Source organism: Macrobrachium rosenbergii, chromosome 14 (assembly GCF_040412425.1).
Source record: "Macrobrachium rosenbergii isolate ZJJX-2024 chromosome 14, ASM4041242v1, whole genome shotgun sequence".
In the NCBI taxonomy this organism is placed as follows: Eukaryota; Metazoa; Arthropoda; class Malacostraca; order Decapoda; family Palaemonidae; genus Macrobrachium; species Macrobrachium rosenbergii.
In genome coordinates, this window is record NC_089754.1 from 47,856,824 (window position 1) to 47,874,875 (window position 18,052).

At 37.0% G+C, this 18,052-nt stretch overlaps 1 protein-coding gene across 1 annotated transcript; it reads left to right on the forward strand.

Annotated features, from left to right (window-relative positions):
- Positions 1-2,051: 2,051 nt before the first annotated feature.
- Positions 2,052-18,052, forward strand: LOC136846109 (innexin inx1-like). Its single transcript, XM_067116849.1, has 7 exons — positions 2,052-2,841; positions 11,227-11,350; positions 12,382-12,537; positions 13,253-13,375; positions 15,047-15,208; positions 15,353-15,534; positions 16,691-18,052. Exons 1-7 carry the CDS (start codon positions 2,591-2,593, stop codon positions 16,824-16,826), a joined length of 1,134 nt encoding a protein of 377 aa, XP_066972950.1. The 5' UTR covers positions 2,052-2,590; the 3' UTR covers positions 16,827-18,052.

The following is an 18,052-nucleotide window of genomic DNA, read 5'->3' on the forward strand; positions in this document are numbered from 1 at the left end:
GTACTAGAGAAGTCGATTACCGGACGCGATTTGAGAAGTAGACTATTGGCCGTCTCAGTCTCTTCACTGTGTGACAGACAAAAGGGACCTTAGGTTCCCTAGACTATTATGCAGAAGGCTCTAGTCTTCACAATTGATCTTTCCAGTGCCTAACAAACACCCTTTGAAACCCAAGCTCGTTCCCATACTTCGTTTTGTCAAGAGGTGGATATCGACCACGAATGCATTGCAAATCTACAGTATATGGGATAAATGTGGGAGAGTCCATCCATTATCCTAGGTCCTAGGAAGATTGCAAGGTAATGCCCTTTTTATCCTAATCACCAGGGGCCAGGTTAAAATTACTAGATTTTTCCTCGAGAAATTTGAAAGACAGTCACACTGTGTGGTATCACTGACGCATTGCGCCAGACAGCTAAGGTTCGTTGCAAGTTCAATGAATGTTCGAAGACTGCGATTTTCCCTAGGCCGCTTTATTGTAAAACAATAATTTGCGGGACTTGAAATAATCTAAAAACAACTTACCTTTGAAACAGTGTCACATAACAGACAGTGAATCTGACAAGTGTCAAGAAAACCCGTAAACCGAGAACTTCTGACGTTAAAACAGGAAACAAGTCTTTCAAAATACACCAACAACTTTTATATGAGTTTTCTTGAAAAATACAAGTAACTATCATCAATACTAGCTGTTTACGCTTTAAAGAAAATTATAAGCAACTATATACGAGTATACCCTAGTACGTTTTAACAGCTTGTATAAGGATTAGCCCAACTTCGTATTGTCCCTGTTCTTTTGCAATGAATAATACTATAATAATTATTGTTACTTTTAATGTAGTTACAGCTGTATTTATTCTGTATCCATGAACGACTATAGTCCAGAAAAGAAATAATCCTCTCATTTTGTTTTCCAGCATTTAATTTCCACACAGTTGTTGAGTACAAAATGTACCATCTTATTTCGAGAAAATAATGATTCAGATTGTTGAATCATTACTTCCGGAATTGTGCATATTTTTTAGATAAGGTTTCGTAAAATTACTCGTTTTTTTACGCTGTCCATGTATACCTCATATACTGCGAACTCCGGCCTTTGTTGGGGAATTTGCATATCTTTTATTTTCCTAGAACTGTACGACCATTCCAGAAGTTCCCATGAGATGATGAAAGTAATCCCGTTCCCCCAAGTTCCCACCCACACACGAGATCTCCACCAAACCCTCTCCACCGTTCTCCACCAATCCCACAGGTCAGTTCCCCCCCAACACTTTAGGACCGCAAAGTTGCCAGTTAGCGCAATCCTATTCGGTGAAATGTCGCCAGGCTTTCGAATGGAAGAAAACATCCCCGGGCACTTTTCTTTTCTTTTTCGTGGCATTTTTTTTCTTTCGCCATGATCCAGTTCATGTAACTTCAACAGTTACGAGTAACTTCCATATTAATATGCAAATGTACTCGCCAGAGACTGACTGTTTTGTTTGTTTAATTTCTTGGGCAAATTCAAGTACAACAGTTTACAAACCTTCACTGAGACAATAAAAACCTTAAAGATGGAAATTCAGTTTACCTATTCTAATTTGTATTAAGTAAATTAATACAACAGTTTACAAGCCTTCACTGAGACAATAAAAACCTTAAAGATGGAAATTCAGTTTACCTATTCTAATTTGTATTAAGTAAATTAACACATAAGGAATAAAAATTATGGAAAACAATGATGTTCTTGTTATACAACTTTTCATGTTGAAGACTCCCATCATTTCATTAGAAATACGAATAACTTGGCATATGTTAAGTTTCAGCTCGAACAGATTGGGTGTACGGCCTGTCTCAAAAGTGCAATTTCTAATTTGCATATATTTTTATGTTTATTCTTATGTCAAATGATTGCTTTATTCTAATTGGACGTGAATCTCACCAAATTAGTCATAAATACAGTTAGAGAACAGTTTAGTAATGGCCCTGTTAGCATTGGTATAATAAACTTTCATCAAAACGCACCAACCCGCAAAATCTTTTAAATTTGTCTAAGGAAAGGCATTCACTAAGAAATCCATGGAAGAACTTGTTGTGGCAACACTAGTACCTGAGAATGTTGGTTCCTCTCCCGAAGGATGTGTTGTTTGAAGGGGGAGGAGAACATTTGGAGGGACCCTGTGCGAGACTAGTAGACTTGGTCCTCTAATTGACGAAATCCAGGCTTACCATGGAGGTCCTTCTCAGTGTCCAATTTCTTTCATTTTATTTCCAATGCAATTTAAACTTTTCAGGAAACATGCATGCGATGTGCTTGAAGACATACCGACTTTCCTTTTCCTGTTTCCTTGAGATAAATCATAAAGATTTCAATGCGTCTGACGTTGGTAGCTCTGCCACACTTGGTTAGCTCCTCCCACTTCTGAGTCTCGGACGGATGTTCCATTGAAGGAATCAGGGAAGAGACGTTCCTAGTTTCGAATGGTGGGGGAGGCAAGTGACCGCGTAGTGTGGGTTCACGACGATATACACTCCAGTGTGCATTTGGAAGTGGGCAGGAGAAGGGTGTTACGAGGATTTTAGTGGCGAGTGGCGGTGGTTCGACTTGACCATGTCTGCCATTGCATACATTGGAGGATTGAAGGCCTACTTGGCCAGGGGTGAATGCATTAATGAAAGTAGTGTGTTTCGACTCCATTATCAGTTTACTGTTGTGCTTTTACTTGGTGCATCCATCTTACTAACAGCTGCCGAGTTCTTCGGGGCTCCGATCAACTGTATCACCAGTTTACCACAACAAAATGTCATAAATACGTATTGTTGGATACATTCGACGTTCACAATACAAGATTATTATCTACGGTAAGTGTTGGATGGTGGTTGGGGGCTTCTTGAAGTATAGGAGTGATAGATTTACTACACTGACAGCTCGGTTCCCACCGAGGATTGAAAAGGTCGGCGGCGGGTGGGCGAATCCTACGGCACGGCGGTCAGGGGGATTTCGGGAAAAACTTTATAAAAGGTTATTTTCATATTTTGCATGGTTAGGAAGGTACTTTAGATGATATAAAATTGGAATTTTATTCTGATTGGCGGTTCAGGAGTTTTTGGGGACCAATAGGATAGTTCCAGACCTATGTTTAATTTTTTAAAAGTTTAACGGTGCGCTGAAAAGACCTTTGTTAGCGCATCATACACGGTGAAAATGTCAGCACAGTTAAGCCTAGTTAAAATTTAACCTAACGGGAAACCTTATTGCAACAATTTTCATAAAATATGGCTTCTTCAAAATTAGAAGGTTCGTGTTTTTAGGTAAATTGTTAACCTTGCAGTTAGGTTTGCCCGTTAACAACCTAAAACTGCAAATTTTCGTGTGTCGTAGATTAGGCTTAGGCCTATTTGGTTTACCAAAAGTTTTAAATGAGAACTAAACCCGATTTACGGTCTAATTGGGGGGATTTCAATGACATTTATGATATCATAATCGAATGTATCCAAGTTTAAATAGCCCTGCGTTTCTGTGATCAATGAAATGTCTTTTATGAATGACTTATAGAGTGATTGGGTGAATGAACCAGGTCTCATGTTGTGATGACTCAGACAAGCGTCGCGTGCTGCGAATTATGTTTTCAAAATAATTTTATTAACGAGTATTATGAACTTGTCCAGTATGCGTAGATGCAGGTAAGCAAATGAAGATAATGTTTTCTAAAAATGTAAATATGTAAGTTGAAGACTTGAAAATGGGGGTAAGCGGTGCGTTTTTGCACCTGCCTAACAATTCTGGTAGTTTATACCTCCAATTAGGCGGGTAATTTGGTAGTATTTACAATTTTGGAACAGTATATAAACCTTACAGCATTTTTTATTTGCCAATTTCATTCCATTTCCGCAATTTGCGGAAGAGTGGCGAAGCCAATTAGCTTGCATTTTCGTATGGTGTGGAATTATATATCCTATATAGTTTTTTTTACCTTTGGTAGGCTAATAGCATGATTTCACTGGAAAACTTACCCTAGCACCCGATAGCTAATAGATAGATTACAGTGTAGTACATGCAACCACGACGCGTCCGATGATGCAATTCTCCAATTAATAAATGCTACAGACTGAGTAGTTTTGCGTCGTCGTCTAGGTTACGCTGGGTTTATGCCAGCACGGGCTTATTGTGGTTTAGGCCTAGTTCATCCAAAATGCTTTAAAACATTGCAAGGTGGATTTGACGGCCTGTGGAAATCCAACATTTATGTTATTTGATGGTGACACAGAACAGTTTAATGTGATTTGATTGAGCTGTATTGTTTACAGATTCTCTCGTGTATATATATTTCTGTAAGGTTTATTTGAACCTGTCATGTCCAACTTCACTTAGTTGTCAATTACGCTCGTTCTTTTATTGTGTTTACCCAGCTGTGTGCCCATTTTCTTAGAACATAATAATGTAATGTGTTTTGAGATTGATATGATGTTCGGCCATTGTCTTCCGAATTTGCTTACTTCCTAGTAAGACTGCATTTAATTTACTTTCGTGGTTTTTTTTCTCTAATGAACAATATCTAAATATGTATTTTGTCATGCTTGAAGTCCCCTTCCTTGGTGTAGAGGTGGGAGGGGGGGGGGGTGGTTCCGTGAGTGCAGCTCACGTGGTTCAATTTAGGCTTTACTAAAGGTGTTCCTATAGTCCTTTCGGTCTTCTAGCTGCATTAAGCCTTGTATTTTCATTCGCTCTTCAATTCATACATATTGCAGGCGGGCCTCTCGAACTTTTACTTTTAGTACACCTCTTGCGTTTTCTTCCGTACTTTTACCTCCAGTAGAAATAGTAACTTGCTTCGTAGTTCTTGTGGTAATGAAGTCCAATGTTGTGAGTAAAAATTTGCTAAGTTTGCCCTCCGTATATGATTAAAACCATAGAACATGACATGGGTTAGTGGCAGTCTTGGATTTTGGGAGTGGCTCTGGGCTGGGTCAATCTGCTCGTCATGGTGGCCTGACCCTCCCCCACCCTCAACTCTCTCTCTCTCTCTCTCTCTCTCTCTCTCTCTCTCTCTCTCTCTCTCTCTCTCTCTCTCGGGAACCCGTGTTCGATATTCGGTTCTGACGTAGTAAGAAAACCCAGGATTAATCAGTTCATCGCAAATTTACATAAGTATTGTACCTAATTTATTATTCCAGCTATTGAAATATGATCCTCTCTTGTTCTTAAATGTCGAGTAAGGTATGGTTATAAAACAAATATATTTCTGATATTTGTCTGTTAATAAATCTGGTGCCTCCTGGTATCAAGAGAATGAAACTCACCGCACTATTGAGATATCCTTGGTATTAAACCAAATGCTTTTATATTATGCAAGAATTTAAATTTACATACTTTGTTGATCAGGCGACTAAAGTGCGTCTCCTCCAGGGGATGGACGTTTTTTTATCATTCGGTAGTTCATTGTCTGTAGTGGGTATTTATGTTTTTGCTTTGTCCAATAAGTGTATTGGGATTAGCACCCTTTGATACACCTCGTCATCTCTTTATCTCTTAATGTTCCCGTTTCCCAGTAAGCATGGTGCCCCTGTCACTTTTGATAGATAGCAGCTGTGGGATATTCTGCCAGTTTCACATGTGGATCGTTGGTCATTTATTCTCTCTCTCTCTCTCTCTCTCTCTCTCTCTCTCTCTCTCTCTCTCTCTCTCTCTCTCTCTCTCTCTCTCGCTGTGTGTGTGTGTACGATCACATTGGGATGGTAGGCCGTTTTTTAGAGGAAATCTTTACCCTATCTGGCGTAGAAACTTCGTTGTAATGTAATGTTAGGTATTTAACTTTGTTGTACAGGATCTAATCCGTATGTTGCCCTTTGGTATCTGAGGAAAAGATATCTGCACCTTGCGGACAGCATAACGCCCTGCTATCCTATTTTTGTCCTTCGGCGAGCTTGATGTTGCATCTGCGGAGAGCCTGCATCCCTTTCTCGAGTTGTCTCACTGTCCCATTTTTGTCATCCCTATGTTCAGAGAAATACCTTTAGTTCTCGACCCAAATTGTCCATTCATCCTATTCTTACCTTCGGTGGGAGATTGGTGTCAGGAGATATTACATTTGAAGAAACCTTGCACCTTTTCTCGCGTTACTCATGCCCAGCTATTCCAGGCTTGGTATATGATCCTTGTGTCTATTGCCATCTGAGGTGAAACTTGCAACCCCCATCCCCTCCCAATTATATCCTTGCAAGAGAGGCTGGTGACCCTTGTCATTGGTGCGCTCCCTCTTTCAGGGGAACTTGATGTGCCATGAAAATTGTGCATCCTGTAATTTTTGGGGAGAGCATGTTGATTTTATGCTCATATTTCTTATTGGTAACATTATTATTGCTTGGTGCATCTACAGAAAGACGCCTGTCACCATGCGTTGGAGACTATTCGCAACCACAACAAAAATAAAAAAAATGATATCCTTAGGATATTAAGGGTTGATTCTGGAAAAGGCTTGACCAACCTCACCCGCATTTTGGTTTCTCACATGAGTTTAATAGGCAGTAGCAGTAAAAGTGAGTGCATGAAATTATCCATGTCAGAATATACATGGAAAGCTTCGGTGTGTGACGCTCTATCTTCCCATGTGTAACACAATTTAGGTACCTTCGCCTTTGCTTTTGTTGAAAATGCAAGGGACTGGATGATCCTGTGAGAGAATGACTGCCATTCCGTTTCAAATTTTTTTTTTTTTTTTTGGGAAAATTCCTAGATGTTGCCGAGAATACCTGGGAAGACAATGAGTGGTAGTAGTTATTATATGAAGGGTCTCCCTTCATCAAATGGATTTTTCTTTAATTAGGGTTGAAGTACAGGTGATTCAGGAAATAATTTTGTATTTTGAAGCTTGATTTTCATAGGACTAGCTTTTTCTTCATGATTGCATTTAGTAAGCATTTCATGCAAGGTAATTACCTACTGGTCGTCTAGGACATGATATTAAGGTTATAATGAACAAATTGTTACAGGACTTGATATTAAGGTTATAATGAACAAATTGTTACAGGACTTGATGTTAAGGTTATAATGAACATATTGTTACATGGCATGATATTAAGGTTATAATGAACAAATTGTTACAGAGAAGCTGTTTTTAAAGTAAACGCGTGGAGTATACCACCCTTAATTACCTTGTGAACTTGTGATCGGTAATTTTTATTACATAAGACTTACTCTATATTACCTTGAGTACACACGAAGCTGAGAAGTGTTTCGTTCCGTCGCCCTTTTTGGATTTTATTTAACACCCATTTCATGGCTGGACTGGACTAGTATTTGTACATACGTGAGGGATTAATGGTCTGTTGCATTAGGAAGAAAATTGAATGTTAACAGCTATCCATGGGTAATGTGTGGCAGGTTTTACTCTATTTATTTCTCCTGGTCCAGAAATTAAATTCGTCGTAAAGGAATTAGGGGAGGTAGTTTTTCTCTGGTATGTAATGTCTGACTGGGCACCGTACCTGAACAGGAAATCCTTTATCGGTGACTTGGCTGCTGTGGTATTTTGATCTCGCGTGTTCATGTCTTTTGTCACTCGGCCCATTCATGGATCAGCCCTCCCAACTTTTTATTTTTTACTATAACTTTTTTCTTTTGTTTACTATAGTAGCTGTCTTTTTTTGAAATTATAGTAGCTGTTTTTTTATTTATGTACTACAGTAGCTGTCTTTTTGTTCATTTGTTTAATGTAATAGCTGTCATCAGTAATAGTTGTTTGCATGGTATTTGAGTAGTTTTCTACACGGGGTTTCAAGGAGCACACTGTAGCCTATTTGTAACTACTACAGCTATTTTGGCCAATTTTTAAAACTTGCTTAATCAGCCATTATCAGTACGCAGCGAGGTTTTATTCGACAGCCTTCTTTATAGTGAAGTAGCGTAAGTGATGTTATGCCTATAGGGAACAACACGCGCCCACGTAGTATTCAAGGGTTGTATTGGAAACGTATATGTTACACATGGTCCTTTGCAGGGATTATTTGGTAGATGGACACGCCCACCATTTCTCGTAAGCTGATCCCTTTTTTCTGTTTGTTGTTTTCATTCCATAATATCTGCTAGGTAACCTGTAAACAACTGTAGAATTTACCACTTGCAAGATCCTGCCTGTATTTTGCCGATGCTAAGTCGTTTGGTAGTTTTAAGTTAAAATGTAGAAAATAAAGCGGTATGCTGTATCTCCATTCCAGGGGCTTGGGGTTTGCGTTTATGATTTGCAGAGAGAGAGAGAGAGAGAGAGCAGAGGCAGCTTGTGTACACCCGACGTACTTTTGTTTCATAGAAGTTTAAGAAAGACCACGTTAAAAACGCGAGTAAGCTTGACACCAAAATTAAAAGACATTAGGAAACCTGTCAGTTTTGGGTGTAGCTCACGTTTAGGGATGACGTAAGACTTTTTATGTTAAACGTCATAGAAACCTGTTGTGCATTATCTTTTTTTCCCCCAAGTTAACATTATAATTATAGAAATTAAGTAAAATTATAGATTAAGTGTATGACCTATTTGTAGATGAATTAAACTGCATCACCGCGTTTTAACATTTTTTTTTTTTTTAACTAAAGCGAACCTTTGTTTTTTCGGTAGTATTGCATGGCGTCGACATTGGACTCGACAGTGTTCTGGTACCCTTCAATACCAGTCCACGATGTTTATGATGGGATAGGTTCCTCGTTTGCATAACCACTTCAGTACAACGGGGAATGTAGTTTTGCCATTGTACTTCAATTTCATTTAACTCATAGCCTTTAAACTTGATCGTTGAACTAGTTGCTCCTAGAATTTTAAGCCACTTTACCTTTCAGTGATCTCAGTTACCATTTTGTGATAAGAATAAGAATTTTGTATTACCCATAGAACGAGTCTTGCATTTTGTTTGTTGTGACCTGCTGTTGTTAAATAGGTTATTTTCAAGCTAGCAAGGGATTTATCATACGAGTAATTTCGGAAAAGGTTATGAGACTTCAGTTATAGTATTGAACAAGAAAGATGGAAGGGTAGGCGTGTGTGTTTGTTGTGTGTTTATGCCTGTCCCTGCCAGCAAGTAGAAAGGGATGGCTGAATAGTTTAAAATGGATTTTAGTGTTATGCTTCATACTTTCAGTGCAGTAACAAGCCGTAAGAAGAAAAACATGAATTATTATCACTTCGGTTCTAGAGGATAATACATGTTAAATACCACGATATCTCTTGTTTGTTTGTCTCTAGAGCAGTTCTTGTGCTGTACATTAACAACTAATATCGCAGCTCAAATATTAATTCTTAATGCATCGTTTTGATATATCATTTAGTTTCGAGGATGGTATATACATGATGTTAAATACCACGATATCCCTCATTTGTATGTCTCTAGAGCAGTTAATTTGCTTTACATTAACATCTAATAGCGCAGCTCAATTATTAATTAATGTATCGTTTTGGTATACTTTGAATTTCATATTTGACTTTCGTGTAATGTAGATTAATCGGAAGTTCGAGCCAAGTTATTTTATTTCTAGTATCTCAGAAACAATTTTTGCAATATGACTCCGATCGGGCTTGCGAACAGAATTAAGCACGCGTTTTTTGGATTAAATAAATAATTAAAATTATGGAATAAAATTTCCACTGTTTTTTATGTGAAAAGTGTCATGCGTCGAGGTTTGATTTATGGAGGTGGGGGGGCGAGTGTCGGCTGTGGCTGGGGAAAAAGAAGTACGTCACGCCTTCGGAATTAAAGAAAGAAAATGCACCACGTAGGATGGGGAAATTAAGGAAACAATAAGCATGCTTACGTCAGTTCGAGGGAGTTTTGGTGGGTGATAACCAGTCTTGGTGTTTTGATGAATATTAACAGCACAAAATTGTTTAAAATTGTGTGTTATATTACATCATAATGCCAAGTCCTTCTTAGGGATGATACGAAAGGGAAATATTTCTTACGTGTGTTCAGTTGTTGTGGGTTTCAGTATGTGTGTGAATTTGAAATTAGTCTGAAGAACTGAAAGTGACATTGAAAGCCAACAACTGTTCGGATTTAATTTCACTATAAATAAAAAGATATGTCTATGATTGTAGCTGTTAAATTCCGGACTTACATCCGTATGATGAACCTCGTTGCCTGCTTTTGCCTGTTGCCTTTATTTTAACGTATTTGAATGCATTTGTGGAATATATCCATTGTTGTCATTTACGCAGTTACTTGATTTGAATGACATTTGTTGAATATATCCGTTGTTGTCATTTACGCAGTTACTTGACGACTATGTTTCCTGTGTGCATTTTTGTTCAACAGGAGCGCATTCTTTTCAGCAGAGCGCAGCAATTGTGTAATCGGGAGTATTAGTTCCTACCAGTTTTAAGCGATGACGTTTATGGTAAGGGAACGTCTCGTAAGCTGCTCACGAATGAGACTCGTCAGTGTTTGAAACCCAGCCATTGTTTACTAAACAGTGTCTCGGGTGTTACGTGAACACTTTTAGTACAGTATGTCTCGTAGCCTAGGATAAGCATGGAAATTGATCTTTTAATTTAAAGGGTAAACAGTAGACAGGACTCATTTTTAAAAACGCATAACATTTATTAAAAAAACAAAAAACGCATCTTTGACAGCAAGAAGCTATTCCGTTAATAAGGGGTGCAGTGCAAATTGTTTATTCAGGAGTCGCACAGTACCGTATAGATTGCAGTGAACATCAGTACTCGCGCTGGAACAACAGGCATAAGAAGAATGATAATTCCGTAACGAATAGCAACAACCTCCAGAGATGAAATGCATGTCACTTAATGTTATTTTTCAAAAATTGCCACTAGAGATTGGTACTGCTTTCGCAGTTTCTCTGCCAACTGGCGTAGATCATTTTTATGATTGCATATTGTGCGTAGTGAGTACGCGAGTATGTCGCTATTTTTGAGAGATGGCGGTGGTTGCTAACTGGCCGACGCAACACGTGCCATATCGATCAATATTGTCGAGGCATCCCTGAGGGACTGAGGGGGTCAAATTTTTTTTGGTGGATACGGGGAGTACTGTACTAGGTTTGCTTTTAATATAAGTAAACGGAGGATATTAAATATCGTTGTTTTCCTATGTTTATTTTACATTGATTAATTTGTTACTTTATAGGTGGTTATAATAGTTAATAATTGAAATACAAAATTTCAAAGTACATTATATCTGTAATTAAAAATTTATCTTTATTTTATTGCAAAGAAGAAAATTCTTAACATTGCTTTCTCATTCCAGTGAACGTGGGCTGGTTGCCGAACCTGGAGTTGGGGCCCCAAATGGATATTCAGATGATGAGATGCAAGAGCGCTGGAGGTTCCATAATTATTACCAATGGGTTGTGTTTTTCTTGTTTTTCCAGGTAAGTTTTAGTGTCGTTTTGTTTTTATTCTCTCTCTCTCTCTCTCTCTCTCTCTCTCTCTCTCTCTCTCTCTCTCTCTCTCTCTCTCTCTCTCTCTCTCTCTCCACCTTTACATGAATATTTGTTTCCTAAAATAGTTTTAAAGTACTGTAGTACCAAGGAATCACTGGAACATACTGTACTTCCAAAAGATTATACGTATCAAGAAAAAAAAAAAAAAAGTACATACAAAACTGCAATTCTCAAAACTGCTACAATAATGTAAAAAAAAAAAACTGCATTTTCTTACTATGTGTTTTTCTTAAACCTAGCAATCTTGCATATAGCATTAATTTCCTAACGGTGCTTCAGACGTTTAAAATATTTGGATTCCAAATTGGCATATTTCAAATGTATTACAGTACTGCCATTTTGTATTTAAGGGCATGGCTTTAATTTTCTTCAGTATATTTGTGTATTGTATTCACATAATCATTTATGTTGTGTGACATTTTGGGGAGATGGAAGATTTCTCACTTTGATCCTTGTTTCATCTTCCTCTTTGTTTCTTTTTGTGGTTTAGTAAACTTGCTGTGCATTATTTTAGTCCTGTTGGTAGAGATTCATTGTAGGTATAGCTAATAACCAAGTGTACAGTAACAAATCTTATTTCTTTGTTGTAGGTTTGGGCTTGGTAAACTTAATTAGAATTTCAAAGAAAATTATATTACAAAGGCTGTGGTAGAATACTACGTTTGTTTGAAGTAGTCTGGATTTATGGAGTTTTTATGAGAAAATCTGCCACATTCATTTTATTTTTTGTGTAATGATACAGCCCACAGCTTTCTGTTATGTGCTAAGACAAATACGGATTTTATTTGGTGTGTATTGATACAGCCCTCAGCTTTATGTTATATGCTAATACAAATACTCATATTTGTCAGTAATTGTAAACTTTGTCACTGCTTGAACCATACTAGGCAGGGGTGTCAGTTGGCAATCTTTTGTGTATGCAAGGAAATAACCTATGTTTTATTTTTTCTGTTTTACAGGCAGCACTCTGTTATATACCAAAGTTTGTTTGGAATAATTTTGAAGGTGGATTGATGGAAACTATTGCCAGTGGATTACGACCAGTGCTATACAAGGAGGAAGATGTTAGTGCTCGCAAAAATACCATTATTGAGTACATTGTCAAGCATATAAGGGTGAGTATGCGCATTATGATAGTATATACAGTATGTTTTTATGTTAATACATGCAGGAAAGCTTTGTCAACTGAACTGTGTAATAAAGTGTTTTGCTTTTTTCCACAAACAAACCATTGTGTAATAAATATTTACTAAAACAAGATTCTGCATTTCAATGGGTTTGAGAACTTCCCATCAGGAGTATAAAACGTCACTTCTCTTTGTGCACAGAGGTCAAGTCTCTAGTGTGTTTTGAGCACTTGGCACACACTGTTCTTTTGGCCCCCAGCTATTTTGCTGCCCTAAATTTTCATCCCCATCCTTCAATGCCTTCACCAAGATATCCATATTGATTAGGGGAGTTTTCATTTGCCTTTTATAATTTAACTGTTCAGTGTTGGAATTATTGGGAACAAGGCCAGGCTCTCTTGGAACACGGCCTCTGCTTAGGAGTACAGTGGCTCGGACGCGAGGCTTGTCTTCCTGATGAAGCTACTGTGTTTATATTTTCAGGATATCTTAAAAGTTAAGGGACACAAATGGAGGTGTTAGGTTTGCTAGTGTGTTACTCTAACATGGACTACATTACTTTTTTTTTTCTTTTATAAAATTAATTTCTAATATTCATATCTCTCTAGTCATTATGGATTTTGGTCAAGTGTAAAAATAACAAGGAAAAATTATGTCTAGTTTACTGTGATCCTTACTGAAAAACACTTTTTGTTTATTTCAGATGCACAATGGATATGTTTTTAAATATTGGTTATGCGAGCTGCTAAGTTTCATCAACATTGTTGGGCAGCTGTTCCTCATTGACAAGTTCCTTGGGGGTGCATTTTTGACCTATGGCCCAAGGGTAAGTGATTAAATATGGTGTTAAATTATTGTTAAATTTTAAACTTTAAACTAGGAGAAATTTAATGCACCATATTACATACTCTTAAAATGGTTATTAATTTTTCTTTTTTGAAATATCCCAGGTAACATTTGATATCTTTCCATATATGTTCATTTTGCTATTGCAAATTATATAAAACATTGAAGTGATAGTTTGAAATGACCTAATGTTGTTTGCATATTGTAAGGGTAATTGTTTTTATGGAAATACAAAGTATTGCCTTTTATATAGAAGTATTCTTCAGTGTGAGCTGGAAATGTGGTTAAATTTGGTGGCAAGGTTAATAACAGGTGTTGAACCATGGGGGTGATTAGGGAATATCCCTCCTTGACCTTCATTCTCCAAGCACTTTTACTTTGTATATCTTCCAGATTGGACATCGTTCTACCTTACTCTACTGGCCCCCTTTTTGGGAGTAGTGCCGTCAGTGCACCTGCACCACTGTTGGCATTACTTAGGGTCTTAGCAGCATCCTTTGACCCCTAGCTGCAACCTCTTTCATTCCTTTTATTGTACCTCCATTCATATTCTCCTTCTTCCAACAGACTTTCCACCCTCTCTAGTAATTGTTTCATGGCGCAACTGTGAGGTTTTCCTCCTTTTACACCTTGAAAACTTTCTTACTGTCAATTTCCCTTCCAGGGCTGAATGACTTGATGGGTCGCAGCGCTTCTTGGTCTTTGGCCTAAATTCTATATTCCATTCTTCTATACCCGAGTATTTGTGCTTTTCCATGCTTTTTACTGGCTTTGGCGTTTTTCCACTTTGTAAGCATAAAAAAAAAAGACCAAAGATGCTTTAAGGGGCATGAGCAGTCATGTGGGCACTTCATTCTCCAGTAATTGTTGATGCTCAAAGATACTGTTCCTTTTACAGGGGAAAACATGCACCTGTATTTCCCCTTGAAAGGAGTGCACTGGTTGGTCTTTTCTTTTCTTCTTTTGGAGCAGATCTAAGCTGAAGTATTAGCTGGATTGGGTTAAAGTACAGGTAACTACAACTTCAAGCACCTAGTCTTAAGTGAAGTCTGTAAGGTATGTCTCCCTCTACCCCTCCCTTTAAGAGGAGGGGAGGGCAGTGGTAGAATGATATTCTAAACCCATCAGTTGTTTTAGCCAGGAATGGCTACCTTCTGACACATTTTCCTTTAAAGGGGGATTGGCATTGTTCCTTGAACCTGTGAAAAGTAAAACTTACGGTTTTATCCATAGTAACCCTACTGCTTTTTTTTTTTAACTGTCTATGCCAGACCAAGTAGGTTACAGAAGTCATTGCATAACTTGCCTATTTTTGACTGCGATGGTTTTCATTTGCTTAGGAACAAAAACCAAATTTTAAAAGTAACATGTTTTTCCAAAGTAAACCAGACCCTTTTATCGCAGCTCCCACATCGACCTCCCTGCTTTGTTCTTGAAGCCAAAGAAAAAAGTGCTTTTTGACAATGGGTGAGTGAGGGGTATTCACCTGCTAACCCCTTAACCACCTGTTAACTGGCTCTGAAGATTACTCATGTTTAAAAAGGCTCTAGGTTCTGGTTTGTATAACCAGAAAAATGCAAATTGCTAAAAAAAAATTTTATATTTTTCAATTATTGAACATCTTGCTTTATATTTCTAATATTTTTAACAGGTTTTGGAATATTCTGAATTGGACCAAGAGGAAAGAGTCGACCCCATGATCTACGTCTTCCCAAGGATGACCAAGTGTCATTTCCATAAATTTGGGTCATCGGGTACTATCGAGAGAGCTGATGCATTCTGCTTGCTTCCACTTAACATCTTGAATGAGAAGGTTAGCATTTTTATATACAGTAATTATCTTGATGTATTTAATGGATGTTTAGCAAAAATTGAATTTTTTCCTATATTGATACTCAGTGTATCAGGCATTGTAATTCACATGCAATGTATTCTTAATATGATTTATCTTTTTCAGGTGTTTATAACAATTTGGTTCTGGTATGTAATTCTTGCTACCTTGCTAGGAGCCATCTTGCTCTACCGTATTGCCCTCTTTGTGGTCCCAGGTCTTCGCCCACGTGCCATGCACAAGCACAACAAGTCTGTTCCTATTGAGACAATAGAAGCAATTGTCAACAAGACTTCTATTGGAGATTGGTGAGTTAAAATGTCATATTTTTCTAATGGAAAAAGTTTTATTTTTCTAATGGAGAAAGTTTTATTCAAATTTTGGAAAACGAGGGGAAGGAATGTTCTTCTGTTGAAGTTATCTATTATTACAGTACTGTATAAATAATCTTTCATTTTTGTTGCTAACTGTTTTTGAGTTGGTAATTGTTGCCATAAAATTTTTTCTACTAAGACAAACACATGAGTAATGTGGAAAGTATAAATTTGTCTGCAGTGTGTATCCAGAAATGTGTATAACCCTTAGCATCAGATGGAGTATATTAGTTATGAACCTTTATAACTAATATATTCCATCTGATGCTAAGGGTTATATACATTTCTGGATACACACTGCAGGCAAATTTATACTTTGTATGGTGGCTTTGAAGTTCCATCTCCTGAAGAATTTGCTGCAATACCATGTAATAAGGAGAGTGGTTCTCATTACTTCCATTACTGCTTAGTTTTGGTTTTTATCTAATTATGGCCTGCTTGAAAATCAGCAAAAATTTGGATAAGTTTTCATTATTTCCAAAATTGCTAAAAATTTTTTAAATTTTCATTATTTCCAAAGTGTTTCAAACAAGTTTGTTTTGTTTTCAAATAGATTTTCACTCCATAAATTACTTGAAACCAATTTAAAATGTTGAAAAATGTTGGATCCCGGCTTAGGGGAGGCACTAAGGGAAATGAAAATGCTGATGAAGTTAGAGCTACAAATAATAGACTCTGGAATAATTTAATATGAGAAAAGAAAACAAATTAGACTATGTTTTTATTTTATGGATTGACAAGTTCCAATTAACATCGAATGTGAAGTTGGAGAAGCATGTTCCCTAAAGACATTAAGAATCTTTGTTTAATTGGTTGTTAGAATATTGTTTACAGATTATCTGGTCATTAAGTTAATTTTTACAAGTAACGTCTAATACATTTAAGAGCAAAATAATGAAGAAAAATCCCTTTAGCCCCTGTGAGTCAAGAGTGGTCTAATTATAAAAGTTGATAATAACTTTTAAGGTGTATAAGCCAGATTTTATTAGTATGTTGGTTTTTAAAACAGAAATGAGAGGTCAGTGTTTTGAGGTACTCTGTTAATTTTCTTTAGTCAGTAGGAAAACTAATAATTTTCTCTCTTTTTCAGGTGGATTTTATATGTTTTGTCCACAAACATTGATCCACTCATCTACAGAGACATAATGACCAGGTTATCAAAAGAGATTGAAACTGCCAACAGCAACAATGCTTACAACAGTCCATATTCATCGTCATCTGTATGAATGTTGGAGGACATGGACTGAGGGCTGTTACCCCCAGCTGAAGGTGAATCAAGATTAAATGACTAGACTACAAGATGAAGAAAGAATATTCAGTTATTTTGAACCCATCCCGAGTTGTCTTTCACTGGGTTAAGGAGTTAAGAAATTTTTATATGGAATGTGTTTGGTGCTATGTGTGGAGTAAGCTTTTGTTTTGAGGGGGGCCAATTAAGGGGGAAAGTTTAGTATATACTCTGTTGTTCTTACTTTGAACGTGCTTTAAAATTTTGAGATATTTCATCAGGAATGTTTTGCAACAAACTGTTTGTGTGGAGCAAGATTTCCTGAATGTATGGTGCAAGAAATTAATCCCACAAGTGCCTTCAGCTGAGCTTCGAGGCCTTAAATTGTTCCCGTGTGTCAATATTCATTATGATTAGTTCTCCTAAGTTAGAGGTGGGCTAGTCATGCTGCATGAGGGTGACAGCCACCAGTTCTTGTCTTAGATGTTTCTGACAAATTTCATTTTGACCTACATGGTTACTTTAGTTACTTTATTATTTAGAATTTGACAAGCCTTTTTCTTTCATTATTGTTGCTGTATATGTGGTTAATTGTCACAAAGTTACTCTATTTATTATTTATTTTTTAATGTTTTGGTAATGTTTCAAGAATCCTTACTCAGTTGTGTTGGATGTTGTGAATTTGGATACTGGCATTTCAAAAGTCATGAATACAGAAGGAAAATAATCACAAGACTGCTCACAAGTTTATGACAGCTTTGCTGGTCAAAGATTTCTATATATTTATAAGTGCCATTATCACAAGGGAAATATGACTAGTTTCGAAGCGCATGAAGCTAATATTTTTATGCTCTCTGGCCTATATCTTTGTAGATAAGTCAGTGTGATTGATCGAGAGTATTATTTCTATGTAGATGAGGCAAGAAGACCAGTGATGCTCAGAGGACATTTTACATGCCTTTATTCAAAAATCATCCATTATTCTCCATCCATTAAACTTATTTTGCAAATTAACGCTAAAAGTTCCAAGTAAGTGCTATTGGTTGCTTGCACCCTGTTGTTGGGATGAACCCGAGCAAGCAATACAAATATGTGCAGTTATATGATACCTTATCTTGTGGCTTCACTGTATCTTACAGTTTTATGTAAACTTAAGAATATTATTTTGTCTTGTATAAGATTCATGTAATTTGTAGTTACATTAGAGATTTTTTTATATAAAAA

Coding starts and splice junctions, on each gene's coding strand:
- LOC136846109 (XM_067116849.1), top strand. CDS start 2,591: ATGTCTGCCATTGCATACATTGGAGGATTGAAGGCCTACTTGGCCAGG. Junction 12,538..13,252: donor ACATTGTCAAGCATATAAGG/GTGAGTATGCGC, acceptor TGTTTATTTCAG/ATGCACAATGGATATGTTTT. Junction 15,209..15,352: donor TTAACATCTTGAATGAGAAG/GTTAGCATTTTT, acceptor TATCTTTTTCAG/GTGTTTATAACAATTTGGTT.